The sequence below is a fragment of the Lonchura striata genome, chromosome 7, assembly GCF_046129695.1.
Source record: "Lonchura striata isolate bLonStr1 chromosome 7, bLonStr1.mat, whole genome shotgun sequence".
NCBI lineage: Eukaryota > Metazoa > Chordata > Aves > Passeriformes > Estrildidae > Lonchura > Lonchura striata.
Window position 1 is genome coordinate 11,500,435 of NC_134609.1, and position 24,612 is coordinate 11,525,046.

At 42.6% G+C, this 24,612-nt stretch overlaps 1 protein-coding gene across 2 annotated transcripts; it reads left to right on the forward strand.

Moving 5' to 3' along the window:
• The first annotated feature begins 1,807 nt into the window (after positions 1–1,807).
• On the forward strand, positions 1,808–24,612 carry LOC110480068 (dual specificity protein phosphatase 13B). Of its 2 annotated transcripts, none has more exons than XM_031505223.2 (4): positions 1,808–2,027; positions 15,764–15,955; positions 16,379–16,599; positions 24,192–24,612. In XM_031505223.2, the coding sequence occupies exons 2-4, from the start codon at positions 15,765–15,767 to the stop codon at positions 24,398–24,400; spliced, it is 621 nt and encodes a 206-aa protein (XP_031361083.1). In that variant the 5' UTR covers positions 1,808–2,027; position 15,764; the 3' UTR covers positions 24,401–24,612. The 2 variants fall into 2 exon arrangements, with proteins under 2 accessions (XP_031361083.1, XP_021403441.2); XM_021547766.3 differs by having other exon boundaries at positions 1,808–1,963.

Sequence of the window (24,612 nt, forward strand, 5' to 3'; positions counted from 1 at the left end):
GCAGCACAAAGCCAGCTCCAAAGCCAGCTGGGGATGGCAGTTTGTATTCCTAGTACCAAAGTCAGGAATGCAGAGGCATGAACACTCCCCACTATGTGAGCTGGCTACTCAAAAACAGCACGGCAGCAAGGGAAAACATTCCTTGTCATTTCCAGTGTTGTCTACAAGGTTAATTTCTGCCTTCAGGACAGACAACTCAGCACCTTTTATAATGCCCTTGGGTGATACCTAGATCTGCTCTGTGGGCCAGACTATAGGAGTCGGAGCACAAAGCAGAGTATTTGGCACTGAGGATCTATCATAGAAAGGATGTCTCAGGGGGTTTTACTTTGGACTAACCCTGTAGATTGGACATCCCTGAGCAGCAGTAGAGCAGCACTGGAACACTTCTTTGCTTTAGTTCCTTGCATAAGGAAACATCTTCATGAGCTCTAGGGCTGCTGTGCAAAGGCAACAAAACCTCAGTAAGTAGAAAGAGCCAAATTAAAACTATGCTTCACAGCCAACAAAAGAAAAAAAAAAAGCATGTTTCCATTACAAATTAAATCTAACAAAGTGATTCAAACTTACAGAACAAGTCAGGGAAGACCCCACAGTGGATCTGTCTATAGAGGTTCCCCCAGCCTCAAGCAGAACCACATTTTCTTATCCTTCCCCCTCTCAGAAGCAGAAATGAGGCCAACCAGCCATTTTCAGGCTGGAACAAAGGGCAGAGCAGAGGAGTCAATGGGGGTACTAGAACAGGGGCAAATTAAACACATTTCATAGGACACAAACTTACCACACTTTTAAAACACTAATTGGTACAACTGGAAATCTGGATCTTACTCTAATGGTTAAAATACTGTAAAAACAGCAAAGTAACACACAGAATGAAACTTCTCAGGTTACGATGCCTCGCGCACGGTTTTTCTCCCAAAGGTGTGTCCCGCATGCCACCCCACATGCCACCCCATATCCCATCCCATCCCATCCCGCATCTCACCCTGCATCCCATCTCACCCCTCATCCCATCCCAGCCCTCATCCGATCCCACCCGGCATCCCATCCCACCCCTCATCCCATCCCACTCCTCATCCCATTCCACTCCTCATCCCATCCCACCCCTCATCCCATCCCACCCCGCATCCCATCCCACCCCGCATCCCATCCCACCCCTCATCCCATCCCACCCCGCATCCCATCCCACCCCTCATCCCACCCCGCATCCCATCCCACTCCTCATCCCATCCCACCCCGCATCCCATCCTACTCCTCATCCCATCCCACTCCTCATCCCATCCCACCCCTCATCCCATCCCACCCGGCATCCCATCCCACTCCTCATCCCATCCCACCCCGCATCCCATCCGCGCCCGCGCTTCCGGCTGCGGCCGCCAGGTGGCGCGGTCGGCCCGGCGCGCCGCGGCCGGGAGGGTGGGCGGAAGGTCCCGGCGGGGCCGCGCGGGGCGGCGGGCGCTGCCACCCAGCACCGAGCCCCGGCCCCGCCGTGGCCGCTGTGTTCCGAAATGGGGTCAAACCCCGGGGGAACCGGAGCAGACGATGCGGGGGCTGTGCTCGGGAAGGCGCTCGCCCTGTCGCGGCGCGGGCGGCCCGCGCCGCCTGGCAGGCTAGGGCACAGCAGGACGGACCGGCTGCCGCCGCACGGGCTAAGGCCAGCCGTCCCCTCACGGCTCACGGCCGGGCTGAGTGCAGCTGCCCCGCAGGGAGCAGCCGCGGCAGCCCCGCTGGCGGGGCAGCCCCGGGCTCCGTGTCCCGGCTCCGCCGCGCCCCCGGCCGGTCGCAGCGCTGGCAGCCCCGGCCCGGCCCAGCGCTGCCCCGCAGTGCCTCACCCCGGCTGCCGCCGCAGGGCCGAGCGGGCGAGGGCAGCACGGGTCACGGTTAACAGAATTAAACAGGCTTTGAATAAACTGAACACTGCAGAGGCTAGAAATTGTTGTGCAGGTGGCACGTTAGGAGGAAGGTGAGTGGTGTTATTCAGACAAAGGTAATCCAAGACACCGCAGCGCGGGAGCTTCGACTACCAGGCAAGTACCTTTAAGCTTGTTTACAAACCGAGCCGGCGCTGTCAGCACTGCGAGCCCCCCGCAGCCAGCCCCGCCAGCAGCGAGCCCCGCCAGGGCCGGGCCCTTGGACCCACAACTCCAGGATTTGTGAAATTCCAGTTTGCTTTCCAGCTGCACTTACAGGCTCTCGCTGAAAAAGATGCTAAAAAAAACAAGCCCATTTTATTTAAATACCAGTCTAGCTTGTATTTAAATTTCTTACAAATCTATCTGTAAGATAATAGCCATGAAACGCTGGATGTGAGTTTCCTTCCTCTCAGCTGATGTTCGCAAGTCGATCCTGGGAAAGGAGAGACTGTCCAGCCAGTTACACAGGAGAAAATGTGAAACAGACTATGAATAAAATGCTGTGCAATTCAAAACCAAAACCTGGGAGAAACAAAATGAAAGATTAAGAAGTTTGAGGGGGAAGGGGGAGGGGTTGTTGGGGTTTTTTTTCATACTAACTCTTTATAGTTTGGGATATTTATGGATATTTATTTATAACTAAGATCAAATTTTCAGACAGAAATGGGATTTTTAATATCAACAGTCTTCCTCAGAAAATTTTTATTGAGGAAACATGCTTGTATGGCTGTGGAAGCCATTGTGATGATTGGAGTAAAAGAATACAGAAGGAGAAGACTGGGTTAAATTAATTCCTGCTAAATACCTACCAGCAGACTTGCTGTCTGTATGGGGAGCTGGAGACAGAATTGTACCAGGGTAAAAAGGATAGTGTGGCTATTTATAGTGCTGCCTTCAACACCATAGGAATTCAAAGGAAAACTCTAACTCAGCACACAGTCTTCTCATCTTCTTCTGTCAAGATTAAATGGGATCTGAGATAATTTCCCCTACAAATCCTTTCTAGGAAGGATCTGTTCCTTTGTGCAGCAAGGAACTACTATGGTACAAATCACTCCAGAGGCCAAGTCCTCCTCACCCAGCCAAATGTCACCACTTTCCTTTTGGTAGTCGGAGGAAGAGGAGAATGAGACCCTTAAAAGCCTCAGCACTTAAGCAGGAAAGACCAAAATGTTTTGCCTGCCATACATCCTTTGTCCCCCTTCTGTCCCCTGCCCTTCTTACACCAGGTGCTCTGGGGGACGAATGGGGCAAAATGTAGCTCCAGCACAATCCCAGTGCCAAGAAGCAAAGAGAGGAATAGGAACACGGTACTGGCACACAGTCATGGTCATTCATGGTGTCACTTGAGACGAGGCCCTTACCCTGTGTGCCCCTCTTGCCACTGCAGAATCAATCATCTCTGGAAAGGAATGGGCTCCAGTAGGTGTGTGGGGCACCTGTTTATCAGAGAAATTAGCTCTAATGTTGAGAGTACAAATGAAAGCAGCTTTGGAAAGGGTATTAGCAAAAACCTGATTGCCACTCTAAAAAAAAAGACACACTCTTGGAGTTCCTTAGCTTCACTCTTCTTTTAGCATCATGGTCCTTCAGATCTTTCCTTCTTATCTTCCACCTTCCAGTTTCTTTTTAATAAGAGCTGGGTTTTTATTCTTCACAAAGCACTACGCACTCTGTCTCAATGCTCCTCTTTTGTAATTCTGTTACCAAGCTGTCTGCTAGGTGGGGAGCAGAAGGTGCAGGACTAGGTACTGCCTTTGAGGTAGAGGTAATTATTATGTGCATCTGTTATTGTGGCTGCTGCCTCAACAGGTGGAAAACTTGCTGTTCTCTGATAGATTTGCAGCACTCCATGCTCCTGCCTTGTCTTTTCTTTAAAGCCAGTCATGTGGTGTTCCTAAAATAATAAACACAGCCTCACTGCTGCCACAAAAACCCCTGGTAAATATATTTTTATGGGAATGAAGTATTAAAGGATTTGAACACTTATTCACTGAAAGCAAAATATGAGCAGTAAGGTTGGGTAAAGATTCAAAGGCTGGTTTGCTTCCTTTCCCTTGGGCACATCAAGGCTGTACTGTTTGCACTTCAGAGATGGATAGTGGGGAATTACTTAACCCAAAATGATGGAAACAATTCAGACTATAATAATATAGCATAAGAGTTTCTCATATTACATCTATTCCCCATACTGCTGGCTATACTTTGCCTTCAGATTCACGTGCACAACTCTCATTGGAATCTGGAGGAACTGTATTTGAAGCCAAAATGCATTTCATTGTCTTTCTGAAGTCTCTCTGCAGCTTAGTGGCTAAATTCTGAGCTCAAGAACTGGGAACAAAGCTTGTCTAAACATTTCCCAGTGTCTGTCTCTGTGAGATTCCCATCTGTTATGTTTTATTTTGAATTTCATCTTCCTACTTTCCTAAAAACACAAAGCAGAAACACACATTTCCTCTGCCCTGGAGTGCAGGAGTCACCTAATTTCCCAGCAGGTTCTCTCAACAACATACAGTGGATCCAAGTTCATCTAAAAATGCTACAAGCCCTTTGTGGAGAAGAAAGGGAGGAGACCAGAAATGTAGGCCAAGTTTCTGAGTGTTGTGAAAAGCCCCTGCCCCCTAAAGGGACTCCATTTCCTGTTCCCTCTCTCCCAAAAATGTCACCTGGGTTTGGATTTCGTTAAGAGAAATATACATTGCTCAAGTCCTCTAAGTCTTTGGTTTGTGCTTCCTGCTGACACTGCAGAGACTACAAAAGCCATGAAAACTGAGTCTGACTTCAGGGATTCACATTTACAATAGCAGAACAAATTAAATGGAGAGCATGTTAAAGTGAGTTGGGAGATTGTTGTTGACCAACAAATCTTCCTTAAGTTCCCACACCAAGCTGTGCTGTACCTCTAATGAAACTGATCATTGTTTCTCCTTCTATGTTTCAACTATTTCGCCACCAGGTTTGAGAGAAATTCAGACGTGCTTGAGGTTTAATTAGAAATAAAACACAATATTAATCCATCTTAATATTAATCCATGCTCCATACATGCACCCAAGTTTGAAGCTGTTGGTGCATAAGTTTCATTATCTTCCCCACCTGTTACTTACTGCCTTGGTTTTTGCTAGTTCTTTTATATACTGCCAGTGACTCATGGAGACTTTGTTCACTGGTTTATGGTGACTTTCTGGATCACTGGTTTGCATCACCATTAGTGGTTTGCATCACCAGATGTTTCAGCTCAGGAGTTGCCAGCATGAACCCCAAGAGTTCATATGACTTGCAGCTCCCAAAAGCTAAGCCTGTGCCCATAATAACAAGCTTTCACAGGATTACAGCAAAGTCCTGTTCTGATGATGTTTATGACTGAAGGGAGGCTACCACAACTGGGCCTCTGAGAGCATTCTCTGCAGACCATTAGAGAAATATGGCTCCATAGGTATAACTCAAATGCCAAGTTACTCTGCTGTATGGGCTTTAAAAACACTCTGTCCAGTTTAGGACAGAAAGGTTTAAGGGAAAAGTACACATGAGGAAGTACTCAGCAGTTCTGAGAATGACACAGCCTAAGCAGAGCAGGATCCTCTGCTCCAGACTGTCCCTGCCACAAGGGTAGAAACAATTACTGTCGCTTTTAAGTATAGCATAAGAAACAAAATGTACATGCAAATATAGCATAAATGGGGAAGTTAGCCTTCAGTATCATTCTTTGACAGATACCATTTATAGCAGCCAAACTACTTGTTTGCTGTGGAGGTTGGCCATACCCCATACCATGTTGTCCTCCAAGTCAGATAACACTCAAAAAATTTAGATGGCCCTCAACCTTTTCCATACAGAAAAGAAAGCACTGATTATTTGGATCTATGCAGTAGCACCCCAGCACATCAACTTATGGGTTCCCAGCACTTGGGCACTGCAGCCTCCCTTTCACAAAGGTTCCTCTTGTGCCCCAGGTTGCACTGAAGAGTGCAACCACGACATCTGGCTTCTAATAGGATTTGATTTTATTTTATTATTGTTAGAAGTTACCTGTTTTCTATGCTATAGAAAAAAAATATGTTCTGTTTTTATAGTAGGTGATCTATGAGATTTAGGGGACATATTTTTAATTGCTCGTTTGTTTTACAGAAATGGTAAGAGTTAACCTGGAGGACAAATGATCAGAAATACCTATAATCCCAAGAGTTAACACAATTGCTGGGAAATTCTAGACCTCAAATCAGCTCTGCTACAGAATATGATGAATTTCTGGTTTCTTCCCCTCCACAGACTTAAGTAGCTAGATTTTACAATAAGAAGAAAGCAATTTGCTTAGCTGACTTGGGATTTCATTTCCTTCCCTTGCATCTCTTAGACTATACACACATAAGCAAGCAAATTTCAGCTGTATTCAGTCTCACTCTGACCTCTGTGCTAACTTGATTTACTGGTTTTAGTTCTCAAATAGTGTATTACGTTGTAACTCAAAGGATCTGATTAGAACTAGCCGGTATTTTAATGATTTATGAGGGGCATCTGTGACTGCATGGGTAGCATACACATTGTGTCACTGCTGTAGGAGGAATTTGCATTGATCATACCAGCATGCTCCAAGACAAGAGCGTGTCCAATTCCTATCAGCCTGAGTTCACAAACTGCATCTGACAGGTGGCCAAGCTTGCACTGGGACTGACCATAGTTCTCATGGTGGGAATAAAACAAACCAGCTGGATTGCTTCTAGCCATTGCATTATGAGCAGATTTCCATTCCTTTCTGTTGTTCTGTCTTGCAGTGTTTAAGAAGGTGTTTATCCTTCCCAGTTTTGTAGCCAGAAACCTGGGCCACAGGAACTTGCAATCAGCTCTGTCTGTGGTTTATCCTTCTGCCAGAAGACACTGGTGTTAAATAAAGGCTACTGGAACTAACCTTCCAGACCTCTCCACATCTTGCCATGGCTATCAAATTGCTAACAAGTCTCAGATCAGAGAGGCTGGGGTGTGAGAAAGATAAAGAAACAATTAGACAGCACAGTTGCTTTAAAGCCATAATGTCCCTACATTTAATAAGAGATCATACTATTATTTTTTTAAAATAACTGTAAAAAAAAAAAAAAAAAGACTTTGCAAGCATAGAAAGAAGGGTATCAGGAGCACAGTGATAAAAGGGTTTCTTGTCCTTAGTTTGATTTAATGTGTTCTGAATTTCCTTTTGAGTATTGAAGTCAATATCTGCCAAATGATTCCTAAAATCCTTGTCCCCAAGAGCAAGGAAGTCCAACCTTGATGGTTACTTACTGCCTGTTGTAAGCTGCTTTTTGCTCGCTAGTGGTGAGTGAAGGCTTTTGACCCGCACGAAACCCGAGGGCAGCTCTTCACTCAGGTCTGGCTGTCACTACCAGTGTTTGGCAGCACTCTGCCCTTCAGCTGCCTCCAGCTCAGACTTGGGGAGAGATACAGAAAACAAGCTTAACTTCACCATCTCCACCTGTGCAGTGGGAATGGCACTATTCCTCACAGGATCACCGTAATAACATGCATGAAAGGCATTCCAATGCCCAAGAAACACCAGGGAATCTTGGCTACCTACCTCCTGCTCTTTCCCATTTTACTTCCTAGCAGGTTACTTAGCCCTCCTGCTATGCCGTGTAGGGGATAAGTGTCTGCTCTCTCCTCTAAGATGGGTAGCATAGAGTCTTTGTGGTGCTGGTAGAGACCACAGGAGAAGAACAAAGAGCAGTGAAACTTATAATGCCCTCAAACAGCAGAGACACAAGGAAAAAAAAAAAAAAAAAAAAAAAAAAAAAAAAAAAAAAAAAGCAGCAGCAATATATTGTTTTTAAGATAGAAGAACATACCAGAGCTAGTCACAGGGGAGAAAGGCTTTGCATTGTGCCATCCTTTTGGTTAAATCCTTGGGGCAGAAACCATTCATTTGTAATGGGATTCTTTGAATTCTGAAGCATGATGTTTTCAGTTCTGTGCTGGAGGACACTGCTGTATTAGTTATTGTTAACAGCAGCTTCATTCACCTTCAGATGTGGGCTGCTAAACTCTCTTGGGCCACAGGATACTGAGCTAAGGGACTGCATTCCAACTGGGGTTTTGTGCAAGGCACAGCACAGGAAATCCTTGGCCTCTAAACCTTGCCAAAGCAGGAAATAAACATGACTTCTGGTCATTTAGAAGGTGACCTGGAAAAATTATATGAGGCTACATTAAGAATATGAAAGATAGAGTAAATCTGAAGAATGAAACCATAGCTGAAAGACTGGAAACAACACCCAAGTGACACTTTGTTCTCTGAGCAAGCTCTATGCTCAGTGCAGCCCACCTGGCTTTCTCATGTTGTGTTCAGTTGGACGTGTGATGTCCAAATCAACACTCCTTACATAGCAGACTATATCCAAAAGAGTGTAGGACTTGGGCTCTGTGGTAGTTGCAGTTTCAGCCCAAACAGCCATGCATATGGAGCAGAAAATGTGCTTGAGCTACAGCAGGAACAGGCTCTGTCTCCCACACAGTGACAATGTGAGGCTGAAGAGCACCACAAAGGTGAGCCTCCAGGCCACCAGGTCTGCATCAGAGAACAGACTCAGCGCATTTCAGGCCATCTGTGAATAAATCCAAGCTTGTACCTCTCCCAGGGTCATACTGTACTATCATCCAGTAATAGGAGCAACAAACGCTCCCTGCAAGTGCAGGCAGCAAATATTGGTAAAGCATTGCTATGAGCCATGAAAAAGCAGCTAGGATATATGTTGTTCAGGGAGGGTGAGGGCTTTGGAGTAGTTGTACCAAAAAACCAGTGTCAGCCAGACAACCCAGCTGGTTCTGACTGGCAGCTCCAAGAGAAAATCAAAGTGGCACATGTTGCTCCTGATTTAGAGCAACCTGCATCAACTTGCCAGCCTGTCTTTCAGAAATGTTTCATCCTTCAACTTTTCAGTAAGTTTCTGAGGGCGCTTTTAGGAGGAAAAATAGAGCTTACAAATTCACAGAACACCAGTTTTCACCCACAACCTGTTATTGCTGGAGGGAAGAGAGTAATGTAACAGTGATGTAACAATTCTTGAGCCCAGAAGAGCCAGCCTTAACACAGAACAACTAAATTTTAGGTAAGCCTGTCTTGAAGTGCAAGCATAGTGATATCAAGAGTGTTTCATAGCATGTCTAAGAACTGTTTAGTGCTATAATGCTATAGATTGGGATTTTTGTTTACTCAAGAAGTAGTGAAAAGTCAGTATTGAATGGAAGAAGGAGTTAGAGGCTGTCAGAACTGACAGTGAAGTCTGATGGCTGAAGTCCATTGCAGGAGAGGACACCAGCAATAATATTTGAGTAGAAGCAGTAGCCTGGCCAGGAGCTAAAGAGACTCTCAAATGTGGGCATGGTGTTGCAGTCATAAATAGCATGGAGATGTGGGAGATGCATTTTGGACCAGCTACTGTCTTTGGGTCATATGAAGTGTGTCTGTTGGTCTACCAGATCAGGCTGGGTTAATGGGTGTAAGGATGCAGCTGGCAGCTGAGAGTAGAGGTACCAGTGGGCTCCAGAGGGCCTGGTTTTGTAGCTGAACTGTGCTCACAGCCAAAAGTCACATCTTTGCTGGGCCTAGGGCTGGAAGGGAACCAACTTTGCTTTACTTGCTCTTGCTTGCCAATAGCCAAGTTCAGGTCCTTAGAGCTCTACAGTGCTCTTGCTCCAGCTGATGACTTCATGAACACCTAGTGCTGGGAGGAACACAGCTCCCTGTACAGCCTTAAACTCTCTCTTTCCCTGCATATGCAATGACATCATTGCCACCTGAGGGTCCAAACTATGGTCTTGGCAGGTAGAAGCCTTTTGGGTCACCTTACTTTGGGTTCTTGCTCTCAATGCATATTTATGTAATGATTGCTAGATGGCTATAATTAAATGACTGTAAAGCACTACCTAAAATGCACCAGTAATAAATTCTTAATAGCTGGTGCTATAACAAGCAGTTACACAAAAGAATATATCGTAACATGCAGATTGTTAACAATGTCTGGGCCTGTTTTATGCTCAACTTTAAATAGTTACAATGCACACTATTAAATGGCATGTAAAATTTGTAACTACTAAATAAAAAGTCCAATTCAGAAACATAATATATCCAAGCTTCAGTGGTGAAGAAGCCACAGAAGAACTTGGGGTGGATAAACTACCTCATCTCTGCAATCCTTGTGGTGGTGCTTCCTATCAGCCATGGTTTCTGTAAAGCATACAACATGTGCATTTCTCTACCTGGCACAGATTCTGTCCATGTCTCTGTCCTAACTCTTAAACATGGTTAGGATTCCACTTACATTACAAATATGTGACCAGGTACAGTGACCCATGGTTTTGCATTTTGTGAGGAAAGGATGGGTCAGGAAAAAATAATTTTGCTGCTCATATTTTTCACTTCTCCTGTCCACTCAAAGCTGCTGTGTGGGCAATAACTCTACAGAGTTGGTTTCCCATGGCTAAAGAATAAAATAAACATACATTCAAGACTCAGAAGGGTTAGCAAATCAGCAGGTGGCCAGGTTTTGCACACTTGGTACAACATTGCTGCACATCAGAGGATGGCTGAGCCTGTCTAGTCACTGTCAGGAACTGCACACATGGTTGGTAAATATAAATGTACTAACCAACTGATGACAAGAGAATATTTTATTCTACAGTCACAAAAAAAAACCCCAAAAATCAAAACAAAACTCCAAGGCTACCCTGCCTTGGGGCCTGCATGCTAATGTACATCCTGAAACAGTCAAGACCATTAGATTTGAGACCTACAGCCTGGCCCACAGACATACTATGAAAAAATCAGACATTTTGAGGCTTCTGAGGCCTGGAAATCCATAACATCAGTGGAAATGGTGGTAAATTCAGCATATTTGAGTACCAGGATGGGTTGATTAAATTCTTCCTTACATTTGAGTAGTGCTTTGTATCAAAAATGTAGCTGCTGATTTCCCTGGATAGCACACAGAGAATATTTTACTTTATCAGTTAGGAAGCATCATAATTCCTCTGAAGTTAGGATGGAAAATGTTTACCAGTGCAATATCGAGAGGAAAAAAGTCAAATGTTTTTGCCTTATGCTGCTGAAAGCTGTCCAGTACAAAGATTTAGTCTGCTCCTGACCATAGGCCTTGTGTGAGCTGTGGAGAGCAATGGATTTTGCCAAGCCCCACCAAGTGCCCTAAATGCATAGCTAGGTTACACTTATGGGTCTGGAAGCTTCCACTAAATTTGGAAGTGCTGTTCAGATTATAGCCTCCAGCTGCTGAAGATATTTTCTTACAAACAGTTGGCTACTCAAATACCTTGTGCCTCCCTAGACACTGCCTCTGTCTCAGCTTTCAAGTCCAGCCAGCCCTACCTCAGTCATTGCTGTTTGATTCATACCATCTATATCTCGTAGTGCTCCTAGCAATTGATAAATTATGACTCCAGTGAGACTATTGGGTTAAACGCTAAGGAAGAAAGAATGATGACAGTAATACTTGTCATTTGTGTGGCGATGTAGCAACACAAAACCCTCTCTCAAACATACATTAGCTTGGAGGAACCTTTCTAGGGGATAGGCTTTCTGAGAAATGTTTATGGCTTTTGAATACATGATAGGCATGAACTTGACATGACCTACTTGGCCAAGTCCTGAGCTTCAGCCTAGTCTTTTACCACCACAAATCAGTCTATTCAAAGTATAGCCAGACTGATATCTTCACTGGGATGGCAAGGTTATAGCATATAGCAGCTTGAGAAAACACAGGATGGAGGCTGCTTTGTTCTCGGGATTTAAAGACTCAGAAATATTTTTACTAATGTCATAAGAAAATGGCTAAGTTCTACCCATACAGAAAAGCCAGCATAGGTCCTGGGATGATTAAACTATTTGACACTTGATTGAAATTAACACATTAACATCCTTATAGTATACACAGGTCCCTTGTTTATCTTGGCATTTTTAAATGCAAGTTAAAGCAGAGGTTGTAAAGGCTTTCTACTAAATATCCTAGACACAAGAGTTGCGTTTTCCTCCTGACTTACCTCAGCATCATGCTGCAGGCTTTTCTGCTGTTTCATGTCAGCCTTCATACCATCCTCTCAACTTGATCTTGTATCAAGGCAATGATAAATTGTCAAATTATACTGACTTTTAATTTTGTTGTTTAATTAAATACCATGGAATTGGGAAATTAGATAAAAGGTGGCATATGTTTCCAAGGACTGAGACACCTGTAAAGGAACCTAAAGGCTCTAAAGGCCCTCTCCCCAGCATGGCACTGAATTGCACCAATTCTGTTACAGATAAAGCTGTAGTCACTGAATTAACTGAAACCCAACCAAAGCATCCACAGTGTATGCAGTCCATAGGGGCATTCCCTACTGGGCAGAGAGAATCCTAGTCATGAAGGAGATGTTATCTGGGACCTCTGACAGGACCACTTTCTTCCTGGGATAGTTGATATATTGGGAACCATTGATCAGGTTGCTCTCACCAGCCTGTGTCATCCTCTGGGTCACTCTGCATCATCAGAATGACCTGCTTGCAACAGGCCTCTGATCGCACTCCACCTGCTAGTTGTAATTAAGGAAATTCTATTGCATAGTACAGATACAACTACAGTTGCAATACCTGCCTATTCAAAATTAATATAAATACAATGGCAAAATTTCTCCTATGTGATTGAATAATTACCAAAATACAACTCCAGTAGAGCAAAGATCAGGAATGTCTCATGTTATCAGCATCCAGAAACCAGCATTTTAAATGCTGGTTGTAATGCTCATTCATACAACACACATCTTAGAAACTGATCCACTACAAAAAGTTAGTATAGAGAAAGTGAGCTGAGAGTCATTAAAAACATTTTTAAATGAACAACCATCACATTATTACAAATAATAATTTTCCTTTCACACTAATGTTTTTAAATCTATCCATGTTCCTTATAAAACATTACAGAACTTTTTAATCATAGCATTGTTTTCCTTAAATATTTGCATTTCAGTAATGACACTTGCATGTATAAATTTAGTGAGTTAAGATGTTAGACTAATGTCAGAACTGAGTAGTCATTTATTCAGAAAAAAAATCTTGTTTTTCTGTCTGTAAATTTTCTATGGAAAGGTTTTTTTTTTCAATGCATTCAATATTCAATATATTAGTTGTATAGTCCTACTGAGGCTTCTCTGATTTTGAGTCAATTTGCAGCCTGTTAGTGTTATTTCGCATTTGAAATTTGAACTCTAGTCCTTCCTTTTTATTGGATGTATAGTTTACAGAAACTGATTATATTCTCCAATTAAAAAACATGTGACCAGAACGAAAATGAAATAAGCTTTGTACACACCATCAGCAGTTCACATCTGTGTTTCAACAGGAGTAAATTCCTAATCTATAATACAGTGTCCATGTGAGCACAAGCTGAAAGTCATCTTAGCATAATTCTGAAGTAGTCCCATCTTATAAAGACTATTATTCCACAGCTTTAAATATCCATGTAGCAGACAGTACCTCCTTTTGCCCAGCCTATGCAGTTATGTTCCCTTTTAGAAACAATTCTAACAAAACAAAACAAGTCTTTGAAGGAGGCCTTTTCCTTAGGTTCACAGTTATCTGCCCAGCTCCTGTGAGGATTAGGAAAGCAAGGCTGACAGCAGCCTTCAGTCCACTGAGGTAAGAGGAAAATGAAAGTATTTACACAGTGGAGAAAGCAAGAGAAAAGGATAACAGACAGTATTGAATAAGAAAAAAACAAAACAGTTTAAAGCAACTTTACAAGGAGGGAGAAGTGTCCTAGAGTGGTCATTAGCCACACCGCAAGGAATTAGGTACATCAAAAAAGGGGAACATTTACTGCAGATATTATGAGGTGGGAAGGATTGGAGGAGGTTGTTATTCTTGAAAATACTTCATGAACTGGCAGATGGCCCTTTGGTCAGGGCACAGGAAATCCAAGTCCCATTTCTGCTGCAGATCTCCTTTATGGGATCAGAGAAGTGTCCAAAATCACCAGCAGGAGCCAGGCAGGAGCTGGCACAGGGGACACTAGGGTGGTCAGTGTCAAAGCAGCAATCAAAATAAATGGGAAATGCCTGTTCCAGTAGGGAATTCCTCCATGCCTCCTCTTGCATAAAGCCATCCAAAATGGGCAAGAACATCTGCTTTTGTTTCCACAGTAAAAGCTGACACTGGAGGAGATATGCACATTTGGGAGGGGAGCACATTCCACAGTGGAGCTCTTTGTAATGCTCTTGTAACAATACAAAGACCATTGTGGGAACATCACTTGGTGAAAACTGTATCCAAGATGCCAGAGCTGCCATGGAGGTGGCAGGAGAAGGTGTACTGAAATGACAGAGGGCTCCTCTTGGCAACTGGGTGGCAAAGCAGATCACCCTACATGCATGGCAGAAGGGTGACTTGTAGGGAGCATTCTGTGGCCTAACACTTCCCTCCTTTTCTATGGCTATTTCAGGGAATTAGTTGCTCCATTTGCCCTTCAGCAAGGAAATGCATTAATATGAAGATGCAATGAGCTTCCACAGCAGGCTAGCCTGCAGATCCTCTTGCTCGGTCTTTGTGCATGCAAAATAAAATTACACCAAAATGTGAACTTAGGGCTAGAGAAAATACCTGGGTGGGAAACTAGGAGAACATTTCACCACAGTTGGTGTTTGAAAATGAATGGTCATTGAAGGTGCTTGAACTTAAATACAACCTATTTGTTAATAATAGATATGTTCAGCAGAAAGATGCAAGATTTCAGGTTGCTGTCCTGGACTGTTTTACTCCAAACCACCCCTCAAATCATTTATGTAGAAGACATGCTTCAGAGCAAGACTTGACTCACTGACTGCAACTTCACCTATGTCCTAGACAGGTGCTTCTGTTTTAAGGCTCATGAGTTGACAGACTTCCTATTACCTCTGTAATGCAGCTGTTTGGGTCATTTTTAGAACATACAAGAAAAGAAGTATAATATTTTCTTTGAGCAGAACTCTGAGAAAACTGTAATTTCTATTACCCTCTTAAAAAAATCCTCTCAACAGTTCAATTCTACAGTTAACACTGTAGAGGAACCACTATTTCAAAAGAAATGTACCATATGGAAACAGAGTAATTCCAAAGATAAAGAGATGCCTAAAAAAAGTGTTTCTCATTGTAACTGAAGTACTTGCTTCAAGATTAGAAATGGGATACTTCTTGAAAGGAGCAGAGAGGAGAGGAATGCAAATTAAACCAACTTACTAAAAAAAAATTAGTCAATGCTCATATAAATGCTCAGCTGGAATCACAGTAACTAATCCATATTTTTCTAACATGAACATTTCTCATTAGGACAACCATTATGGCAAGTAAATACCATTGGAAAGAACCAAACTACTCCTTACATAGTTTTCTTCATTGAAGTTGACAATTAATAGCTGACCAGTGAATAAGATTTTGCAGTAATGATTCTACTCAGTCCAGATCAGTTTGTTGAGCAAATTAGAAGACAAATCAGATTAAGAATATATAAGGAAGCCCTAGTTACCTGGTTAAAGGAAAACCTCAGCATATCATGTTAATTCTTTGTTTCTACACCCTTTGATATATTTACACAAGACACTTTCCATAGCATTACCTCTTTCCATGTGAAAATACGCTGGCATATCAAGGGCTGGGCTTTTTCACTGTGCTAATAATAGCATTTAGAATTCCAGACAGTAGTAGGAACTTACCCATTTCCTATGACGAAAATAATCTTTAAAAATATAATGAAGTTTTAATCAACTTTTTGACAAGGTGAGAGGAAGAAAGGGGCCTGTCAGAACTATCTCTGGCCAGTGGTGAATGCCTTCTCTCCCCTTTCAGGATGGCCTGGGACTCCTTGTGCAGCCAGGACTTACGGCGGCCTAGGATAAGAAGTGCCTCAAGCTGGATGCCCGACAGTGGGAGCAGCACTGGGACACCATCCCTGCAGGAGCTGCGGCGCCTGCTCTGCACACGCACACACCCCACAGGACACGTGGATGAAGTCTGGCCAAACCTTTATGTGGGAGACCTGTAAGAGACAGGAAGGGCTGAAGGTTATTTTATGTCTTCCCCCAAACCTTCCATTCTTTATTTAAAAATAAATAAAGTATTTATTTATACAGAGAGGCAATATTCAGCAGAGGTGACTTGGTGAGAAAGTCCTTGAAATCAGAAAACCATTAGCTTGTGCAGAAATATCTCCACCACCACCTTTCATCAGTTGAGAACCATCTGAACATATGTTTGGGGAAAAACTGAGGGAAATCTAACAATTAGTTTCCTAACAAGTCGCTTCTGTCTCAAAGCATTCTGATGAACACTTTGAGCCTGATCAACCTGTCAAAAAAATAGCCACCATCACTTCCCGTGGTTGTAACAAACTCAGCATCAGCAGCATGTTCTTCCCTGTGTTGCAGTGCAGCAGGCAACTATGATTGCCCATCTTCCTTCCAGGTACGTCGCTCGTGACAAGGCGCAGCTGAGCCGCATGGGCATCTCCCACGTTGTGAATGCCGCGGCCGGGAGATTTCGCATCGACACTGGGCCCAAGTTCTACAATGACTTGCCTGTGGATTACTATGGAGTAGAAGCAGAGGACAACCCAAACTTTGATCTCAGCATTCACTTCTATCCTGTTGCTCAGTACATCAGAGAAGCACTGAATTCCCCAAGAGGTAACTAGACCATCTGTGCATGTTGCATATTTTCTGCATAGTAGACAAGCAGGGCAAGTTACCAAATATTATTTTACATAGACCAACCCACCTGCATGTGGATAAGAATGGAAATACCCAAACAAAGTAGCATCCTACCTGCCTCCTGAACTCCTAGTGGTAGTTCTCCTCTTTCCCTGAAACAGGGAAGGATGCACTGAACAGACTTTAAAAGGGATTCTCCCTATGCCTAGTGTTATTCATCAGTAAAAGACAAAATAGCAAGTGTCCTTCATTACCTACAGGGACACACTGACCTGGGAGGAGGCACATTATTTGATCTTTTCAAGTTAGTGATAGGATTTAAAAAAAAAGACAAGGGTAAGTGTCATATTTGAGTAAGAAGATTCAATTATAATGCTACAATCTGTCTAAGTCCTGCAAACACAGAATAGGAACTTGCTAGAAAGCAATTTAATAGAAGGGAGATCAAGCAACATCAATAAAGTCATGCTGTTGCTAGAAAAAGTATAACTTCTAAACAAATCTTTAGATTCACTAAATACATGCCAGGTACAAGACCAGAGGCTTGGGGCCAATGGGAGATCATTACTACTACGGGCAAGCTTTCACAAAAGCAAGTAATCACTATGCCACAAAACTGTACAGATACTACTCAAAAGTAAGTGATTTAATAAGAGAACAGTTGTACACTCAGCAAACCATCTTGCTTGCATCATGGTGAGCTTTAATTGCAATCAGGGTCCTAAAGTACTAACTACTCAGTTTAATTGTATACATTGGTAGATCTGGTCCACACCCTACTAGCCAGGAAGGGGAGGCACAGTAACTGCAAACAGTGTACCTTAATGCTAGATACCTGTGTGTTTCCTGCTCTTTGTAGGGCTTGTTCTGTTCTGTTAGAAAATATTTGCCCTTGTGCAACTTAGGGCTGCATTTGGGGAATTTGGATTTTCACCCATTTTTATTATAGCATACGCTATTTGCAATTGAATTCATTATTGGCTGTGCTCCAGAGAAAGGTAAGATCCAAAATCTGTTCATGTCTGTGTAAAAGCAAAGTTCCAAATCAATTAACAAAAGACAGAAAACAGCAGATGAATTGTACAAGCCACAATAGCAAACAAAACTAGTGCTTTGCAAAATGCATCCTGAAATACTAAGTTATGAATGCAGAAGAAGTTACAGCTCAAGGCATATTTATCCCTACTCCCATGCTTTTAATACTGCTTTACTGAACTCCATATGGAAGTAGAGTTCTGGGAATGGAGACAAGGTGAAATTTAATCATACGCTGTCCAGCTGTTGCTGACATTCATAATTTTGAGGAAAGTGCAACAGTTTAGAAAATATATAAACAAGATGTTCTGGAAGCATAATTTCCTGAGGTACAGAAATTTAGCAGCTAAATACCCATGACCTGTGCAGGGATGAGACAGGGAGGGGATTGTTACATAATTTAGAAGAAGAAAAAAAGTAGTGTTTATTATAAGCAGTGAAACTGAACAACAAAACAAAATATACCAGGTGATAAGAGGCCAGTTTATATTAAATACAGAATGTAACAAGGTACTACTCTTTGGTTAAGAAGTAATTTAAGACTGCTGCTTAACTACTACAAGCAAATTTAACACCACTTTTTTTCTTTAATAGAAATATATTATCCTTTTTACCTAAGAGGACAAGTCAAAGTTAAGACTGCATGAGGCACAAATATATTTAAAACTAAGAATCAAGTACTTATTAGAATTAGATAAGAGCTGTTATTTCCATCACACTTGAAAAATAATCTGATGCATTATACCACAAGTCCAGAAAACAGCATTGACTGATTTATTCCAGATTTCTACCTTAGCTGAACAGAATATTATCTTTGGTGATGTAAGAAGTTTATTCTAAAGCAGTTTCTTAAAACTCAGGTGCTAGAGTGTGAGCAAAAGGAAGCAGAGGGGTGTATACTTACTTGCTCCTACGTGCGAGCTGTTCCTGTCACAGTGGTCAATGGCTGCATAGTCTTTGTTGCAGAAATTAGACAATACATGCACTACTGTTGCAGCCATGCCACATAAGCATTATTTTATGATCCCAACTTCCTTGACTGCCTTTCCTTCAGCACAGCCTGGCAGTTTCTTTGCCCGTGTAACAGAGCTGTTTGGGAAGGCTCAGACAAGAGAGAACAGATGCACAATCTGTCCTCTTTCCTACAAGGAAAACATGGAGTTGGGAAAGTACTAGCCTTCTTCCTCATGCTCAAACTCAAAGGACAACACCTTAAATATCAATCTTGACCCTTTGCATGGCCACCTGTGCAATTTACATTTCTCTGGAATGCAGCTAAACCTAAAGTAAATCACCAGGGTTTTGTGAAGTCTAACAGAAAAACTAGGGAAAGAACTCAATGAACGCATGCCATGAAAACTATTAAACTAAGACTCTGTTGAGTGAAAGATTCCCAAGTAAAGAGCTTTGCCTTTTATTGACCTCCAAATGTGTTTAAAACAGGCAGGTTAACATAACCCATTAAAGTCTTGAAATGGCAGACTCTCTCAAAGCCATTTCTCTTCCTCCACTTCAGTGGAGCAAATGAAAAGCTAGGCTCCCTCTCCTGCCACCTTCTTGTTGGTGGGAGTTATAGAAGCTACTTAAATTTGGAGAAAAGAGTCTTCTTGCTTGACTCCACTGTCAGTGCGTTACATACCTCAGTCTGACCTCCCACTCTGCAGCAGATGACAGCTCTTACCTGCTCTGACTTGCCACTATTTAAAGCTCTCCGTAGTCTTTTTGCTATTTTCAGCTGTGACAAAATAGATACTGGATTAATCGGGAAATAGGCAGTGGATTCTGCACCTGGCTAAAGCCTAACAGGAGATGGGAAAACAGTGGAACAAGCCCCTAGGGCCCATTAGCCCAGCTGAGGTCTCCTGCTGAGCAGAATACTTCAGCTGGATCCAATGGAGTGAGGGCAGCTGGGACGTTGACTATGGGTGACAGATCTGGAGCCTCATCTTAAGCCAAATTGAATCCATCCTGAAAGAAAGCAAAGGCTAGTTTAGGACATTTAGCTCATGTAATGATGATTAGCAAAAGGACAATAAGTTATTATGTGTTTTAATGACTGATCTTGTTCAACAACATTGAATTTCCTAACTTGAATTTGGCCAACAAAATTGAATGTGCAAACTTTATCCCAGTGCAAACCCTTTGATGTTAGTAGAGTTACAGCAGGCATGAGCTGGATAGAATATCCATAATCCGCTGTTAAAAAACAAGTGTTATTGTTCTGCACAAATCCCAGACAGATGACAGTTATTGTCTGGCTCTGCAAAAAGTAGCTTGAGATGTGTGGTGCAAAATTTCAAATAAGGATTGCAAGATTTAATAATGCCAGAAGCTAAGTGCCCCTGCTTCTCCTCAGTTAATCCCATTATTCCTAAAGGATCCTGTTTCATGCTCAGAGAGAAGGTTGCAACATGGTCCCCTAATGTGGGACCGGTCCAGCTTCTCTTTGCACTGTATGTTAAATCAAATGGGGGCGGGGCAGGCAGAATTGGAAGATGACAGCTCATGGCACGGATTCTGTGGTGCAGGAGATGTGGTTATAAGCTCCTTGCCTCCCACACGACGGGAGCACACAGCCGCCTCTGAGAACGCTGCTCTCCGTGGCTGCGCTCCAGCAGCCGCCCAGGAATCCGAGCCTGAGTGCTGGGACATCTCAGCTGCATCCCGCGAGGGGCTGATGGAATGGCTGGAATCGCCCACGGAGCAGACAGGCTTCAGGCGCTGGTCACATGCAGGATGTCACCAGGGCTTCAGTGTCACTTCACCCATTTGCAGCCGCTGCTAAGAAACAAGGGTCTGACCCTGTAAACAGAACCAAATAGCAACACAGCTTTTGTTTCCTTACTCAAGTTTAACATTCAATTTGTTTGCTAAAAATAACCACACAGTAAATTCAAATCTGCTTTCATTAGAGCAATTTTACATTAATTAAATCATTTCACATGACTGATTTATCTGCAACAAACAAGTAGTTTTATTGTCAGTGTACCAGCATTTGTCATAGCCCTTGTTTCACTATGCACAGCGGTTAACAATGTTGGAATACATATTGCACTTGTAAAAGAGATAACATACCTACATCCTCATGGGAACAAGTGATTAGAGAACCATGCAGATTAGGACCAAGATCAGTACTTGGGGCTTGTCCAGGTTTTTGCCGAGACACCTTCTAAAGCACTTTGCTGATAGAAGAGGACTCTTCTGAAGTGCAGATAAGCCAAAGGGACAAAAGCCAAAGGGACAAAAGCCAAAGGAAGAAAATTCAGTGTATTCTTTTTGGACACAGTCTTCTCTCAGACACAGACACAAAACAATAGAGCCAGCCTGTACAAGCAGGATCCTGGCATTTGTTCTGGTTTCTGTGCCTCCAACAAAAACACAACAGGAAATATTTAACAGCGGCATTTGTACCTGTGCTCAGTTTGGTCTTCAGTTCAAGACTGCTAGTGGGGCAGAGCATTTTCAAAGGCAGAAGTCTTCATACAGGTGGAGGGGGAGGACTCAAACAATTTTACAAAAATTAGATTCAGAACATAAAGTGTCCTGTCCCCCATGCATTGAGATTTAATTTTAAAATATATAGTGATGCAAAATCAAATCTAACATCAAGGCCAGTTCTTTCTGGTTTTTTCTTGCTTGTTTTTCTCTCTTATGATGCAGTTCAAAATATAAATTCTTTTTCTTTTAGTTGTAGAGTGCTAGTAGCTCAGAAGTTTTCAGACAAACACAAAAATCCCAAAACAAAACAAAAAAACAAAAACAAGAAACAAATGAAAAAGAGAGGTTCGATTCCAAGAAAAATTTTCAGAACATTTTGTTTCTTGGCTTCTGTTATTTGGGTGTACATTTTGGGTGAATGTCTGGATTTCCCATTCCTGCCAACACATTGCAGTTAGGCCTCCTGCAAACTACTGAAGCAAAGATTTTTCAAAAATCTTTTGGCCTAGCCCTATTTACAGTATTTTTCAAAGTGAAGTTGTGTTCCTGATTCCTTTACGCTCCTCTGAAAATCTCAGACCAGGGTTATTTGGATGCCAAGTGCCTTCCTTCTCTGGGGAAGATAATACAGCATACACACCCTACAAGACTGGGAGGAAGCTAATGGAAGTGCAGCACATTGAATAAGAAGTCTGATGGAAATTCAAATTAGCATTTTCTTTTAGCAGGGGTGCAAAACATTTCTCCATATGCCCATAAAAAGTAGGACTTCACTTCCAAGAATTTACATTAAGTTAACTTGTATAAGGGCAGCAATATCTCAGTAAATTCTATTAAACTGTATCTGGATGAGAAAACAGAAACAGAAATTCTGCAAAACTAACCTCAGATTGGAAAACCTCTTCCTTCCCCCAAAGGTTTTGATGCCTGGTCCAAGTATGCTGTCACCAGACTATATTTGTCCCTTTATTTCTACTGAAGACATGTCTATCTTTAGGGCTGCACTCGGATTTCTCATGCCAGGATAATGAGAGGTGGCTGTGTCACATACATTGTGGAACTCAACACTTCTCTCAACCTGCTGGCCAGAGCAGGTTTTCACAACACATGCTCACCCTCTCTGAGCATGTGGCTATACCATCATCATTAGTCAGAACTAGAATGGTTGCTAAATAAATACTCATCATAAACAAAATGGGATTTAAGATTAAAAGCTGTGCACAAAGTACCCAGAATTTACACCTAGGGAGATGGGGGCAATCAGTCTGAGGATTTTTTCTGGATCCGGGCTCATCATCCAACAAGGATATTTTTGTCTTGGTCCCTAGTAATAGAGAGATTAAGATCCTGTAAGCACAAACAAAACAAGGAACTTGCCCTGAAAAGCTGTCTGTTCTTTCTACCTCTCCTTACATTTTGTAAAGAACCAGCATCTGAGATAGTCTATTCCATCTCCAAAGGAAAATAACATGGGATTGTCATCACTGATTTTTCATCTTTTCTGGATAGACATTATACTGCCACTAAATTGCATTTTGTACAGCTATAAAGTGAATGAACAAGACTCTACGTGTGACAGAATAAAAGAAAAAAATTTAAAAGTAGAAAATACTTTGTTTCAAACTTGGGAAGATTTCCAGTGAACTGTTCAGAAATTTCCATGCTAAAAAGACATTTTCTTCAGCTGCCTTAATGGGAGGCTGTCCGTTTGGTGGTCAGAAGTTCATATGTGCTTCTAATCATAATGCTGAGTTGCTGGGCCACGCTATCTGTGAGAAAAATAGATCTGATTGCAGCAAAGGACAAGAGAGCGTGCAAATATTCAGGCATGGTTATAATTGATTAGAACAGTTATACAAAAATTGAGTTTCACTCTCAATTAAAATTTTCTTATTTATCTTACCATTTTTGTGAAAGTTGAAGCATTTTACAATATTTACAAGATGCAAATTTTCAGGTTCTGGAATGAGCTCTTTGTTTATAACTAGAGGGAAAGGACCACAAAGCTGAATTCTTCCATCTGAGAGCAAAATTTTCCTTTAATTAAAAAACTTTCTTTAATTTCAAATAAGACCATTTAAAAAATATTCATCTTCTTCCACTGGGTCAAAATCACATATTAGAAACCTAGGAGGCAGTTGCAATACACAATTGAGCTTGTTAGGCTGCTTCCATTCATGATCACAGCAGGAAAACCAAAAGCAGAGCAGAGGGAAGGAAAGAGTTACACTGCTGGATTCCTGGAAGGTGTTCCCTCAGGCTCACTCACAGCAACAGGGGAAGGACTCATGATGTTACTGTTAATGAACTCCTAATGAAGATGCACACCTTGCACTGAAATCTATGGAAAACTAAAAACATTTCATAAATTGTCTTCCTACCAGTCACTTAATAAACAGGGGAAAATAGAGGCATTAGGGAGGGAGAGTGATTAGTATGGGGTAGCCTATAGAAATAAAAGTGCGTAAGTGAGCTATTGCAAATGCCTTATACAAATAGCTGCTCTTAATGATAATGTCCATTTTCTTCACACACTTCCAAAAAAGTCTGGGGAGCAGTCAACACCCTCAGAAAGCATTACTGCCCTAAGCAAGAAGAAAAGAAGAGTTTGTGGAAAACCAGGAGTGTTGCCGTAACAGCAGTGAGCAATCCTGAGCATTGCACTTCTGAAATCCCAAGTTTCCAAGCCCTCTAGTAATAAGTAACCTGCCAAGGCTGCTTCCCACAGTAGAGATATCAAGTATGAACTCTTGAAACTTTGCCAGCAAGTACATCACTCCCAAAACCACACGTGAGCAAGCAGGGACACGACGGATGGCAGGCTGGGCAGGAGGGATAAGGGTGTGCTGTGAGACGGACAGCTAAGCTAAGCTCAAACAAGTGACCACGGATGCTGGAACACAATTACGAATTTTCTGTCCCCAGCCAGTAAAAACCCCATGTTCCCCAACCAGAGGAACTGCACCAGGGCTGCTCTGCAGGGCTGTACACACCTGCTTGTCCATCCCCAGTACCAGCTTCCATCTCTGCTCCAGCACAATAATCCCCACCATGAGGCCTGCTGGCATAATTGCAAATCTCTCTCCTTTTTCTAGGCAAAGTACTGGTTCACTGTGCAATGGGAATCAGTCGGTCTGCAACTCTTGTCCTCGCTTTCTTGATGATCTGTGAAGGTATGTCCCTCGCCACCGCCATTGAGACTGTGCGCTCCCACAGAGGGATCTGCCCCAACTCCGGCTTCCTCCAGCAGCTTCGGGACTTGGACCTCCGGTTAGGAAGGGGCACAGGCAGAGGAGCCTGCTAGTGCCAAGAAGCTTTGTCTCCTGGCACCAGCCCAAGAGATGCTGCCCTCTCTGAAGACTGTAAGGATGCTGTCAGGACTGCTTCGTAGCTGCACAGAGAAAATCTGGGGAAAGGCTGAGCATGAGCAAACTGTTAGAAACTGTCAGGCATGTATTTTTTACATAAGCGCACTAATAGGAAAGAAAATGGAATAAAGAAGGATTCAAACTCGCA